Genomic DNA, 14,672 nt, shown 5'->3' with positions numbered 1-14,672 from the left:
ACCAAACTGGTGTGCTCCAGGTCCCAGGAAGAGACCGCCTCTCAAAATACAAAAACAAGTGGACAAAACCCAGGGAGAAACTGAGGAAGACCGCTGAGGTTGTTTCCAGACGCTACAGCCATGTGCATGACACACACAGGCCTACACTCACATGAACACACACAGCAGTGTACCCCTCTCCCCGACACACACACACCAAGCCATGACAACCTGAGTGGTGCACAGGGGGGAAACCGAGGAGCTGAGGGATGGTGTGGGTTCCCCCACTAAACTGAAGCAATGGGGATTGCAGGGGAGACTGGCTGAGTCAGAGATACCTCTGCAGACACAGGATATGGTTTTTGTAGCCCAGGCCTTCCTTCTCACAGCTTAGGCTGCAGGTGACTTACCAGGCGTCTACGCTGGAAGTCTGGCTGACCGGACCTGCAGTTCAGGAGGCTCTCACCCTAGTTCTGAACAGCTGCTGCAGCTCCAGGGTCCCCTGACCACCCAGAACTGGACGGTCACCCCCATCTGCCCAATCTTTCCCAGCTGTGACCTACCAATCATCAGGGCCCTTCCAGGAGATTTGTGAGGGGAAGGTGGGCTTCTACACTCCCAAGTGGTCCTAACTCTAGCTTAGGGAGTGTCCTGGCCCCCATAACTTACATCACAGACCTCACAAAGGAAGAGGGGGTGACTATTCTCCTTTTCTTGAATCCTTGGCCTTGCTGAGCCTCCATGTCCCCTGGGAACACAGGACAGCACCTCAGGGCGGTCCTCATGGGATTGAGTCCTTTGTGGGAATGGCTAGCCATCAGGGCCAATGATGATCAGGGTGTCTACACCCTGAGCTACCCCTGTGCATGAGGAATGGAGGCTAAGGGACTGCCCCTATGGAGGTGGACTCAAGCCATGCTAAAGAGAGGTAGACTAATTAGTTCTAATTAGTACTAATTAGTAACAAGATACTGTACCTTTTGTTCCCAGAATCCTGCCCCCAACTAGCACAGAAACTTGGGACAGCAGCCTTGTAGGGCCACAAATCGGTGTGCTATTTTGGATTATCCAAAGAAGTGTAATTATTTCTTTCTTTTTTTTCCTTTCTCTTTTCTAAGCATGCTTTTCTTATTACTTTGGGCTTCCTTACTTTCACCAAAGTCACTGTCCTCAACACATGGCTGCTTGTCAGCCGCATGTCTGAACCCCATGACAGCTTAAACAGAATGACACTTTCTGTTCTCTCATCCATTTTCTTCCTTTGAACAACAGCTGGATGTTTTACAGCTGGCCTGCCCCACAGCTTTTCTTTTAAACTTAAATAAAATTCTCTGTATGAGAAGAAGGCTGCCTCATTAGCTTTTCCAATTATCTGCCTCAGTTCCAAGTCTTCATAAAACCAGCCCTCAGTCTCTGAGCTAATATCCACACGAGCATCCCCTGACTACACTTCAACGCAGCTCATGTGGCCACAGAGGAACAAAGCATCCACCACATGGGTACACGTCCACCCTGCAGGTGGAAGCCTCTTTGAAATTCTCAGGGACCCAAAAAGGGACCATGAAACTTCCCAAGGGCATGATTCACAGTAATGTGTGGGAATGAGACTAAGAGACAACAGGACATAACACAGGATGCTGTGCACACAGACGGCACTGCACAGAAAGTTCTAGAAGGACTTCCGGGAACTAATGGCCACCCGGGAGCAAGGGTAGAGGGCTGCATTAGTGTCGGGGATGCAAGGCTCCATGTTCAGAGAGAACACATTTGCATCCCTGAGCAATGTGGGCTGCTCAGATGCCACATCTGCAGAGCACAGGGGGACAGAGACCTAGCTGCTTGCTTCGGTGTGTGTGGCACTTCTGGACTGGATGTTCTATGCTTATTTTCTCAAAGTACAGTGAGTCTCTACGTGTCCACCTGAATTCCCTGAGTAGAACCTGATAACAGACACGCGTCTGAGCCGAGCATTTCACCCGGCATGACTTCAAACTGATGCATGGGAAGAACCTCGTGGTGGTAGTGGGGAATCCGGGGCAGGTAGGACTCGGCTTCACTTGTTGCTAAATCACATAGATCAGAGCAGGTATAATTTCAGCACAATCATCGCCTCTGCTTCCAGAGTCCAGTGCTGTCTCTTGTATAGCTCCTTGGCACCTGGGTACAGAGGAGAGTTTCCAGATGTCAGAGAACCTGTTATGGAGTGAGGCAAAGAAGGGACAATGGGTGCCAGGAGCCATGTGCCATATGCCAGGTGCCAAGCTTGGACAGTCTGGAGCCTCAAGGAGCCCCTTTTAGGAACACGAGGCTACAGATGACCCGGCATGGCCTTACACAGAGGAATGTGAAGCTCCCAGCCAACTGGATGGAGTCCCTGTGGGAGGAACCTGTAGGAGCAGGCAAAACAACCACAACTGGAGGGCAGTCTCCCAGGCACAGAAGAGATGAACCAATGTAGAAAAGGACAGAATCCAGTTCCCGAGACCCCAACCAGGCCAGGACACACCAGTATCACACACATCTACAAAACAGTGTCAGAAGCAGGTATAAGAGCGAGATGGTAGTCCCAGGGACTTAAAGAAAACAGGAATGAGAGACAAGGACTGCTATACCCAGCTAATGTGTCACCAAGTCTACAGGTGAAATCCCAAGAGCAGAGCAGAACATGGCATGCATGCAGACGCCCTGCCTGAGAGAAAAATAACCTTTAAGGTTTGGCCCCCTTACTCTGACCACCATTTTATGCTAAACTGGGCCAATCATAAACCCCAAGAATTCTTCCTAGGGTTTGCTGATGGTAAATGAGTAGCAGCAGGTAGCTGCCCTGACTTCTTGAATTGTTGTCTAGCAGGGAGGATATCAGAGCTAAACCTCTCAATAAGATCATTCCCCTCAGACTGCCCCTGTAGAAAGGAAATGGAGCCCTACAGTATGCCCAGCTGGATGGCCTGCACACTGGGAGTGTGCAGGGTGCTGCGATTGAACAGAAAGATGCTCTGAGCTGAGACTATGGATAACATCATCCTCATGGAGAGACAGTCCCCGAAGAAGGACATCTTTAGGTAGGGGTGTTCTTAGGGCATTTCCAGAGAGCGAGGAAGTCACAGGCAAATCTAAAATGAAGGGAGGTCCAGAGCTGGGCACACATAGCCCTTCACGCCTCTGGGGTTCTGGAAAGGTAGTGTGGTAACATACAGGGTGAGGAGAAGGAACAGAAATGGTGTGGCCACATAACAGCCAAGAGTGAGAGAGCCCCAGTGTCTATGCACCCCAGGACAGGTCATGAGTCAGTCCACGAGAGAACACCACTCAGCCTCCGCAGGGAGGAAGTCTGCCACATGCTACCACAGAGGTGGATGTTGTGCTAATTAAGAAGCCATTCAGAAAAGGACAGGTACTGTGAGACTTAGTTTCTATGAAGTCCCAGAATCCTTGGCTCCATAAAGACCTGCAGTACAAGGCAGATGCAGGGGCTGGGCCTAAGGACTCGGTGTTAACGGGGATGGACAATGCTGGGGGTGCACAGCAGTGTGACTGTGTTTACTGTGCCAGGTGAGAGGGAAAGAACTCTAAATACAGAGAGCCTAGCTAGCAGCAAAACCGAACCCCGGGCCAGAAGGAAACTGGCCACCAGGGCTAGATGCACCTCTCAGTGCAGTGAGCACAAGGTTCAACAAAGCAGCTCCAAGAGACCGGATAAGTGTGCTTATCTCCACAGACGGAAGTAGAGAGATTTTTACAACTCAGGCTTCCTGGGAGCCCAGGCACTATCCCAATATTACAGAGTCAAATTGAATCCAAAGAGATGGCTGGAAATGGAATTACTGACCAGGCCAATGGCTCTGATCACTTGGCAGAGGTAGACATTGATCAGGCATCGGAGAGTGAAGAACATTGTTCCAACAGGTCTTTGGACCTCATGGGTAGAACCCCCAACTGGCCTCAAGTGTTTAAATACACTTAGTATTTGGAAACACTATACAGGGAGGGAAGAGCGACACAGCAATTCCAGGAAAATAAGCTTCAGAACGCAGTCCAGCAGGATACTTCTCAATGAACTGAGTTTGGAGGACAAAGGACATTTGTGGACACAGATGGGAAAGGGTACCTATGAAGGAGGTGACTCTGGGATTTCTTCAGGGAAAGAAGTGTGCAGGAATGACAGTCACAGCCAGATCTAGTGGGAGAAAGAGATCACCCGAATCCCAGATACAGAGACGCCTCAGGTGTAGAGCAGCGCACAGGAACAAGATACAGGCACAAGTACCTCTTTTTTGGGAGGGTGGATAACCTCAAAGGTTATTTGCAGACAGTTCTAAGAAACTCCAATTTGAAGTGCTCCAGAATGGAGGGGCCAAACGAATGTCTGTGGTCAGCAGGAGCTCATGTAAGTGGATTTACAGCAAGAGTTAGATAATTATTCAAAATCTGGCTACAGAACAGATTGTGATGATCTTAAAGCTTGTGGAGTAAAGAGAAGAATATAATTAGCAAACACTGGGAGTGTGCAGGTTGCTGTGATTCAACAGAAAGATGCTCTAAGCTGGGACTTGGACCTAACATCATCCTCACGGAGAGACAGTCCCAGAGAAGGACATCTGTAGGCAGAGGTGTTCTTAGGGCATTGCCAGAGAGCAAGGAAGTCACAGACTGAACAGAGGCCAAATGGAAAGGTCCACAAGTGGGGAGGCCTGAGCAACAGGGGAAGAGTCACTGATATAGGCTACACAGGTGTCCTCTGGCTTCTAGAACTAGAAGCTTATTGGCTGATGTACTGGCTGGTTTTGCGTCAACTTGACACAAGCTGTAGTTATCACAGAGAAGGATCTTCAGTTGAGAAGATGCTTCCATGAGACCCAGCTGTAAGGCATTTTCTCAACTAGTGATCAAGAGGGGAGGGCCCAGCCTATTGTGGGTGGTGCCATCCCTGGCCCAGGCCATTGTGGGTGGTGCCATCCCTGGGCTGGTAGACCTGGGTTCTATAAGAAAGCAGGCTGAGCAAGCCAGGGGAAGCAAGCCAGTAAGTGACATCCCTCCATGGCCTCTGCATCAGCTCCTGCTTCCTGACCTGCCTATGTTCCAGTCCTGACTTCCTCTGGTGATGAACAGCAATGTGGAAGTGTAAGCTGATTAACCCTTTCCTCCCCAACTTGCTTCTTGGTTGTGATGTTTGTGCAGGAATAGAGACCCTGACTGAGACAGCTGACAACAACATGCATGGATCACATGGCTCTGGGTTCAGGGGTCCCACAGCCTCCACATCTGTTGGCAGGGCTGCAGCTGTAGAAGATAACGCTTGCAGCTTCTAGGGACCACTTGTGCTTCTCAGTGTGGGGTCTCTGATTCCCTTCCTTTCCATTAGCCTCTGAGTCTGCTCTGGTCCTCTTGCCTCTCCACTGGTCCCAGGCCACCTAGAGAATCCTAAATACTATGTCATCACAAGGCTCTTAATTCCATTTGCAAATTGTCTTCTTCACTGGATGGTCACAGGTCTTCAGGATCAGCACAGTGATACTAACACAGGGACATCATCCATGACAAGTGAACACATCTCCAGGGTGTCTATGATACTCAGAGAGAGGAATAAAGGAGATGTCTCTGCCATTGTGTGGGCTCACCATTGAACTTCATCTCTTTGAGAGATAGTAATCAAAGAGTGGAGCGTGTCTTTGGAAGGAATTCTATTTTTGGGAGAACAACTAGCCTTCTCTGCCGATGATCAAATACCACTCTCAAATTGAAGCTGAGCTGGGTAAATGGAGAAATACAAAGTCACATAGCCCAGATCCTGGGAGAATGTCAGGATGGGGGAGGGGTGACAGATGTTTCCAAGGGACCCAGAGTCCTTAGGTGCATGGAGGAGGAGCTAGTTCTTACAGTGAGCCTGTGATGATAAAGGGGAAATGTAACTGCCAGCAGGCCCATCTGGCCAGTTCTAATGGGAATACCCAAGCCCAGAGGCAACATGCACATCCCAGTGGTGCCAATATCAGGCTAATTGGGTCCCGTAGGTCTCAGACTCAAAAGTCCATCTTACGAAGAACATGAAGCTAGAGAATCTGAGCCTCCACGAAGAGGCCGTGAGACCCTCGTAGCCAGAAGGGCCTGTCAATTACAGTGCTTACGATATTATCTTGGTCCTGTAGGTCATAGGGGAATTGGGGGGGAATATGCTTCCTTGACAGTCAGGGATCCCAGAGCAGAACTGACAGAACATATAGTACACAGGCACATGAGAGGCTTTGCTGGGAACTGGCTCACATGATATCCTGAACAGGCCAAGCGCAGGGGGAGACCCGGTCCATGAAAGGCCCTCCATCATCTCTACATTAAACTTCTCTGGCTTATGTTTTGACATTTTCTTTCTCCCTCCAGCCCCCCAAGTAAAATACCACAAATCTGCTTATCAGGCCACTACTGTCCAACGACTGCAGCCCAGGCCTTTGCCTCTGTCTCATAAAGACTCTTGTGATTGTCTTTCAGGATAACTTTCCTTTCTCAAATTCCCCACACCACCACCCTCAAGGGAGCATATAGTCTTAGCCAAGGCCCCAGGAACCAAACATGGGCATATTTGGAAGGGTTTTGTTCAGTGATCTGACCAAGGGTCTCAGGCAGACCCCTTAGCTCTGTAGGTGGTCCTTGACTCTCCAGAGGCCCCTTGTGCCAAGAGGATGCAGGTGGGTGCGAGGCAAGCCAGGTGTCACCGAGAGTGCTGCAGGACAGGGGCAGCAGGTACTTACACTGTTACTCTGGAGTCTGGGAGGGCAGAAACACCTTTGGCACCCATGGGTGGGTACTGCCAGGCCCAAGGCCACATCTTCCTCTGAGGACACAGATTATTGAGGGGCTCAACAGGGCCCCTTCCAGACTGGAGACATAGGATTAAGCTCCCCTTCCCATGCTGGGCCTATACAAATGAGTCAAGTTGACAGTGGGACAGGGTGAGCCTTTCAGTTGAGTCTGCCAGGACCTTGAGAGCTAAGAGCTCTCTCTCACTTCCTGGGTGGCAGGTGGCCCTTGCTCAGGAGTTTCTCGAGATTGGAAGGGGCTTGTGGGTGAAGAGGTGGAGCAAGGAAGGAGCCCTCACAGACCAGGCCCTAAAGCTATGGCTCTGCCCACATCTAAAACAACAAGATAGGTAGGGGAACTTATGGGCTCAAAACCTCACCATGCAGTCTCCCAGACTGGCTCTCTGTCTAAGAATTCTATTCTGAGGAGCTCTCGATCTCTGAAGTGTCCAAACACTTCATGGGGCTCAAGACCCAAGGACAGTACCTGGTACTTGCAAAGCTGGGATCTGCCTGGGCTTGCTACCTGATGGCTGCCCTGCCCAGCACAGAGCCATGAAGAATCCAACACAAGTTCTGACCAGCCATGAAGTGCCTTCACACATCCATTTCAGCCTGCTCAGGACATCTTTCTTCCATGGCTCTTGCTATCCCCTTCGCCCACAGCAGGCCATTCCTAGCAAGCCCAGGTGACTCTTCTTGGCTGCAAAGGACCCCTTTCTTAGACTCTCAGGGAAGTCAAGGTTAGAAAGATAGTCTTCACCATCTGCTGCAATCTTTAGGATCAGGTGGCAGGCTGGCTTTCCTTGTTTCTGCAAGGCGTCTGGTCTGCCAGGAGGTTCCCACTGCGGTCCACTTCATGCAGCATGGGGCAGGCCTCTCCTATGGCCATTGCTACTTCCCAGTATTTCTCCAGGCTACTTAGATTCTCTAGGAAAACAGCCTAACCCCAGACGAGTCTGGACAGTCAGATGCCATTTTCAGAGCTGGAACCATAGGGCCTGGTGACTTCCAGGTTCTTGGCTCTGGCTTTCTATGACGCTATAACTAAGTGCCTTGAAGCCACAGTACCTTATGAGCTCTCAATTCTGGAGGACAGATGTTCAGAGTTGGAGCTGGCTGGCCCATGCCAGGTTAGTTCTGCTGACCATGGTGATGTGGTCCTAGTAATATTCACTGCTAAGACTGTGTCCCTCACTGGTTACCATGTGTCTAGCCCCTTAAAGCCTAAGAAGCTGGTGCCCATGTGAGTGCTTACATCTCTCTCTCTCTCTCTCTCTCTCTCTCTCTGTGTGTGTGTGTGTGTGTGTGTGTGTGTTAAATAAATGTGCATGCACATATGTGTACAAGCCAGAGGACACCATTTGATGTCATACTCAGGAAACTCCACTGTTCTACCTTTGTGACAGTGTCTCTCACTGGTTGGAGTTCACCAGTTAGGCCGAGTGGTTGGCCAGAGAATCTCCATTACTTCCTTCCCAGTACTGGGATTACAAGAACCAACCTCCACATCTGGCTTGTGAACAGTCAGCGTGCTCTAAGAACCCCATAAACAGCACCTGCTAGACATTTCTGGCCTCCAGGAACCTGGGGGATACTTCTGACCTTCAAGACTGTGATACTGGGAGCTGCTACTAAGGATTATTCAATGCCTTCCCATGACTGTCCACAGCCAACAAAGACAAAGGACAAACACCTGTTTGTGTCCAAATGGAGGAGCTCAGAATGGCATGTGGCAGGGTATAGGAAGTGTGTGGGAAATCAGGGGAATCCCCAGGAAAACTAATCCTGACCTCTGTGTGACTCTACAGATGACCCCACCCCACCCTACACACACTCCAGCCCTCTGGATCCTGTTTTACCCTAATTCAGGAGGAATCTGATTTTAAGTCATGCAGCTGAGTCACTAGGATGTGGGCACAGAACATGGGCTTAGAGGGCCAAGTTATGTGTCTAGCTGTGTTGGCCCAGAGGATGAGATGAGGAGTTTAACCCCTGGAGATGCCAGTCTCATCTTCTCAGAGTATCTCTTGACATCATGCCTTGTGCGAATGGGGACATGTGCCCCAGGATGTTCATTAGGTGATGACCATACTCTCTTAGCTCACAAATGCACCCTGAAGGACACGTCTCAGTGCCCCTGTGTTCTATTCCTTTTACCCTAACCTGTGTCCTATCTGTTGGTCCTGCTTGTTTGTAGCCTCCCAGGACCCAAGCTCTGGGGTGGTGGCCCAAGACCCAGAGCTCATGCCCAGGCAGGGATACCAGAAGGAGGAAGGTATAGCCAACCCTAGACTACTCTATATCAAGGGATCACCTGTCTTTTCTGCCCCAAAGCTCACCTCCCAGGCTCTGATCCTTGTTATGGAACACAGGGTATTGTAGGGGACAGACCAGCAGACTCTCTGTAGAGCTAAGTGTAGAGGCATGAGCAACCCCTCATCCCCGAGGACTGTTCAGTATAGAGACACATGGAAACCAGCCCTGGTCCTGGACAATGATCTGAAAAGTCTCAACCTATATCTTGCTCAGGACACCTGAGAGTACCTGAACATTCCAGAACCTTTCAAACCCTGTTCTCACTCTTCCTGCTGAAACCAGCCTTGATTCAATCATCTAGAGGGTATCCACGGGGCACTGGAAGATGGAGAGCATACCGACTCCAAGTGCATGCCTGGAGCCCAGGGAGCTAGCCCTTCTGACCTTGATGACCCTCAGCTGAGCACCCCAGCCCAGAGAAGGGTACAGATTAAGTCAGGCAGCAGTCCACGGCCTATGCAGAGCCAGGAAAGCACCCAGATGGTGTTTTAAATGAAGTCCCCGTGGGAGGCAGCACCAACTGATGTTTCCCTGGGCCCAGAGTCTTGGGCAGGAACGAAGGACAGAAACCCAGTGCCAGCCAGTGAGCAGGAGCACTCAGCCTGCTTCTGGGCCTGGCAGGTCTATCGTCACCCCCTGCTCTGTCCTCTGCCGTGACAGCTCCCACCTCCTCCCCATCAGTTCACTGGAGCCTGTTCTTGGCAGGCACGAGGCTCTAGTCAGCTGTGTAGCTCAAGTCTAGGGTGTGCCAGGGATGCTCCAGTCTTTTCTGGGGTTCCTGGCCTCTGCTCCGATCCTGTGTTCCGGCCTTTCCTTGGTTGCCTCATTGTCAGTAGCTCCCTGCTTCCTTCTTGAGCCACGTTTGTCACCTTGGACTATTAGCCAGGCATGACTTCCATATTCCCCACCCCCACTATCATCTTGGCTCAAGCCAGGCTATGCCCTCCATCTTAAAATTTTCTTCTTCCCATATAAGAATAATGCTTATTCTTCTCCTGGGGGTCAACTTGGGATCCATACGGGCTCCTGGTCAAGGCACAAGGAACCCCTAAATGAGAACCAGCTTGCCCCTAATACCTCCCACCCTAGAGCTTCCCTTGAGGGCTTCATGTACACACTCTGGTCCCAGTGCCCTCTGAGCACCTGCTGCTGGTTCAAGGTGCAAACAGGAGGCATCTTGTCTTGGGAGGGATGTACAGAGAGTAGGGTGGGGTGCAAGTTGGGCTGCCCAGCAGAGACAGAGCCTGAGGGTCTGGTTTGGAATGGTAATGTGCAAGAGGCAGACTGCAATGTGGGTAGGGGTAAGGACAGGGTGTAGGAAGCTGTGGGAGTGGTTAGAATGTGGAGCCAGGCTTTGGTCCCGAGGGCAATCTCATTCAAGAGTGATGAGGGCACTTAGTGGGCATCCGGCTACCCACGGCACTTGTCAGGCACTGCCGATGATCCTAGCAGAGTTCTCCACTCCCAGCCCAGCCCCACCCCATCAGCAGCACTGCCCAGCCCAGCTCTATGGTCATTAACGATCTCAGTGAGTAGCTCTGAGTGCAGGCTGTCCCTCAAGGCACCTCAGTCTTTGCTTTGGAGACCTGGTTGGCGGGCCTACATCCCATGCAAAGGGTCCAGCTCAGTCCCCAAAGAGCAACTTAATACTTCGGTTCCTGTCAGGAAGGGAAAGGAGGCACCACAGGCTCTATAGCCCCATGACGCTGGCACCACTCTTCCCTGGCCACAGGGCGCTTTCTGTTTCCCCATTTTTTTACAATTCTGTCAGAAAATTCTTAATGCCTTTGCTCCAGAGAAGTGATCTGAGGTCCATTCCATCGTCTGAGAGCTAGGGACAATACAGATGGGACCTGCTCTGGCCTGCCATCTGCAGCAACACTTTGGATCCCTGAGGACTTCCCCTCAGGCTTGAACTGAGCAGACCAGTGCAGGGACAAACTTGCTTTCACTTGCCTGGAGCCCAGCCAGTGGTGACCTACTGGGTCCCATCTCATGGCTGGCTATTCTGAGCAACCTAGGATTGTCCTGTACATCCTGTGGATCAAGGGCCAGTGGGGGTACTGAAGCCTTAGTCTCTCACAGACCAGGACAAGACTCTGAGATTCTGACACTTCATCAACACAGCCTGAGGCTCTCATGACACCCTCTCAGGGGTCTTCATACATTTAGAGGGGAGATCTGAGTCTATATCCCCCAGACCAGGAAAGTTGGAGGGCTAGTTTTGGATGAAAAGGATACCCAACCTTCCTAAGACGCCAAGAGCTCTTGTAGCTGGGACATTAGGTGCCATAAGGGGTAAGGGGCCAACAACCTTGGATAAGACAGACCCACTGAGCTTCTGACTGTTCCCCAACCCACGAAGGTCTCAGGACTCGACTCAGCACAGATGGTGGGAGTTTATCCAAGGTAACATGGGTCCCCTAATGTGGGTGAGATCTCAACTCTGCCCCTCGTGGATTGTGTGCAGTGCTCAGTGTCCTCAAGAATGCCCAGGCTGGCAGTGCAGCCTCATTTGCACACGTGGGTGGCTGAGCACCTCCCTGTCAAGGCCTTTGAGGCTGTGGTGACTCATCAGCAGTGGCTTTATTCCTCTGGAGAACAGGAAACCCACACGGCCCTTCCTGCCTGCTTACAGCTTTCTAAGAGTTGGGGTGTATATTCCCCCACTTTTGCCCTGCAGAGCTAGTTGTGGGGCAAGACCAGGAGCAAGGACAGGGGCTAAACCTCTAACCTGCACCTGTCCTATGCTGGACATACTCAGCTACCCTCTGCTGAGACCACTACCCTGGGCTGTGGGCTTCTGTGCTATACCATCCTGGTGCAGGGGCCCATCATCTGCAGCCTGGGACCCCAGCTTGCTACTCCAGAGAACTCCTGGGAGTAGGCAAGGCAGATAGAGCCTCTCTTCTTAGTCTGTCCCAGACTTAAGCCCTCTTAGACACATGGCATAGCTGCCTGGGCCAGCATCACAGCTGTGGAGAAGGCCCCCACTGCCATCCTTCTCTTTGACAATCAGTGATGGTGCAGAAGGAAGAGGAGACAGGTACTGAGAAGGGGGCAGGGAGTGAAAGTAGGATGGGGCAGTTCCAGGCAGTGGGAGGGACCTCTCCTGTCCTCCCTATTCTTGGCTTGAAGTCTGTGCTGGGTCTATGTGTTTAGAGTTCAGATGCCCTGGGGGTACATCTCAACCCACAGTTCTCTGTATCACCTGCCTGTAATAAGAACCTAGGGGCTCAGAGGTCATGAGAGGCCCACTCTCTGCAGCCAATACTAAAGCAGCTCCCAGGAGACAGACAGCTTTAGAGATAAGGGAGGGACTTGGAAGGGAAAGGAGATCTTTCAGGATGGTTGTGTTCTGGTTTCTGAGAGTCGGGGTTGTACCAGCTCTGGTTATGTTTAATTTTAATGTTTAATTTTACTGTTTTAAAATTGATGTCTCATATGTATCATAATTAAAAGCATGCCTACAGTGCCACTGCCCTGATAGCATCCTCCCTGGGGGGGGGGGGGGAGAAGATGGGTGTTACCAGGCAGACTGTGGCTGCCACCCTATGGCTGACAACAGGAACCATCACAACCAAGCCTGGAAAGGGAAGGAAGCATTCTTTCAGTTACATCAGCCACAGGCATGGGCGTCTGTCTGTCCAGTCAGGCCCCAGGCTCTTTGAGGAGACAGATGCTGTTTCTTACCAAGTGCTGGGAGAACCTTCCACAGCTGCTAATTCCCGGAATTCACCACATCCTGGGGAAGCAGGCACCCAGGAGGGAGGGCGCACCGATTGAAGATGTCAGGCACAGGAAACTGGACTCACAGAAGCCCAAGCCCTGCCATGTGAAGGTCCCAGGAGGGCAAGAGTCCCCAGCTACAGATAGCAGAACCAGGACAACCATCTTTCTCTCTGTTCAAGTAGACATTACTAACTAGACCACAACCAGGTCATCTTCCTCAGACAGCCTCGTGTGTTACTGTAGCACTTGGTTCAAAGACAAACAAAACAAAACAAAACAAAAAGGACCAAACACAGAAAACAAACAAACAAAAAACCTGCACCTCTAAAGCAAGGGCAGGGACACCCAACTGCAGTCCCAGCACTCAAGGAGCTGAGGCAGGACGTGAATCAAAGCAAGCCTGGGCTACACAGCAAAAGAAAAGTGAACAGACACGTCTGCACAGGATCCAAACTCCCTGGCTCTAATCGGCGAAGACTTGTTTCACACACACACACACACACACACACACACACACACACACACACACACATCTTTGCCCTGTTCTGTGTGATGGATGGTCCTGAACATCCAGGGATGTCTGGAAGGATAGACAAAGCAACCATCAGGAGCACTCTTTGCACGCAGTACCCCTCTGCACACACACGGTGATCCACTCACAAAAATGATTCTTTCCCAGTGGTGATTCCAGCAGTTGGTTGTTTCAAGTGCTCAGTGTGTGTCCTGACAATTTGCAGGCTCCTGTACCCTCTGTTCTAACTCAAGGAACTACATTGTTTGAGGGAAACAGCATCCCAGTCCAGAGTTAGGGGTGACATAGCCCTGGGAAGGTGACACACAGAAGTAGAAGTTTCTGGTCATAAGCCAGCCTTTCCTAGTCTTCCAGTGTCCTTCACCATCTTCCCTTGCTGGTATGAAAGCGCCTCCCCTGAGGCTGGCAGCGAGAACACTAGTGTTTACCGAGACAGTTATTTGGGGAAAAGGCAGAAAGAGACATTTCTTTCCAGCTTCCTGCCAAACCCCTTCACTTAGGAGCTATTTTCATAGGATCATTCTGTTGACCCTGCTTAAAGCACAGAGGAGAATTTGAGGTGAGGGAACGTCATACCTCCTTCACTCTGAAAAATGTGACCACGCTGAAATGAGCCTGAAGGATACTGATCCCTGGTGACTGCCTGGCTGGCTGCGGGGGTTCCGCAGCCATAGTGCGAGCGGTTCTGACTGGTCCTCAAATCAAAGGAGCACTGGGGTTGGGGACGAGAGCGGGCGTGCACGGGGAGATAGAGCCAGCCCCCTACCCCCAAGCCCCGCGCTGTAGTCTCAGAGACTGCTAGCACCGGGGTCCGAGTCCTGCTCCAGGTCCCCGCAGGAAGAGGCGCCCGATCGCAGCACACCCAAAACTTTCTCGTCAGGGAAGCCGAGAAAGTTGAAGAACGTTGTGGCGGCGACTGGGACGGCGCGGGGGTTGGGGGTGGGGGCGGATGTGGAAGAAGGGTGCGCGCGCTCGTGCGGGGCTCAGCACCGCGGACAGCTCCGTCACTTACCTATCGTCGTTCGGGAATGGCTGGTCTCCTAAAAGCAGGTCACGGAATCGGTACCGTGGCGGCAAGGGCAGTACCTCCGTGTCCAGGTCGTTCATTGTGAGGCTGGCAGCGTCCAGAAGCACGTCCCCGCCGCCGACTTTCCCTGCGCAGGGCCGCCTGCAGACAAACGGCAGCACCCCCTCACCGCCTGCGCCCTCGCCGGACGCGCGCAGACCCCCGCGAGCCTCTTCCGGAACTCCGCGACCCCCCGCGGGGGCGGGACAATCACCTGCAGGGGAGGGGCTGAGGGCGGAGCTTGGCGGGGGCG

At 51.7% G+C, this 14,672-nt stretch overlaps 1 protein-coding gene across 2 annotated transcripts in view; it reads right to left on the bottom strand.

Moving 5' to 3' along the window:
* The window catches only part of KCNT1 (potassium sodium-activated channel subfamily T member 1), a gene marked incomplete at both ends in the record, with an annotated part of 49,556 nt that extends 35,069 nt beyond the window's left edge, over positions 1-14,487 (bottom strand). The window contains one exon of one of the 2 annotated variants that reach the window (XM_080928008.1): positions 14,366-14,487. In XM_080928008.1, the coding sequence (XP_080784134.1) occupies positions 14,366-14,460 (95 nt within the window). The remainder of the gene's footprint in view (positions 1-14,365) is intronic. The other variant, XM_080928007.1, reaches the window with a different exon arrangement.
* Between the last annotated feature and the right edge of the window lie 185 nt (positions 14,488-14,672).

Source organism: Micromys minutus (genome assembly GCF_963924665.1).
Source record: "Micromys minutus genome assembly, chromosome: 13".
In the NCBI taxonomy this organism is placed as follows: domain Eukaryota; kingdom Metazoa; phylum Chordata; class Mammalia; order Rodentia; family Muridae; genus Micromys; species Micromys minutus.
The sequence above is the reverse complement of the archived record's forward strand: the minus strand, read 5'-3'. Positions and strand labels throughout refer to the sequence as shown.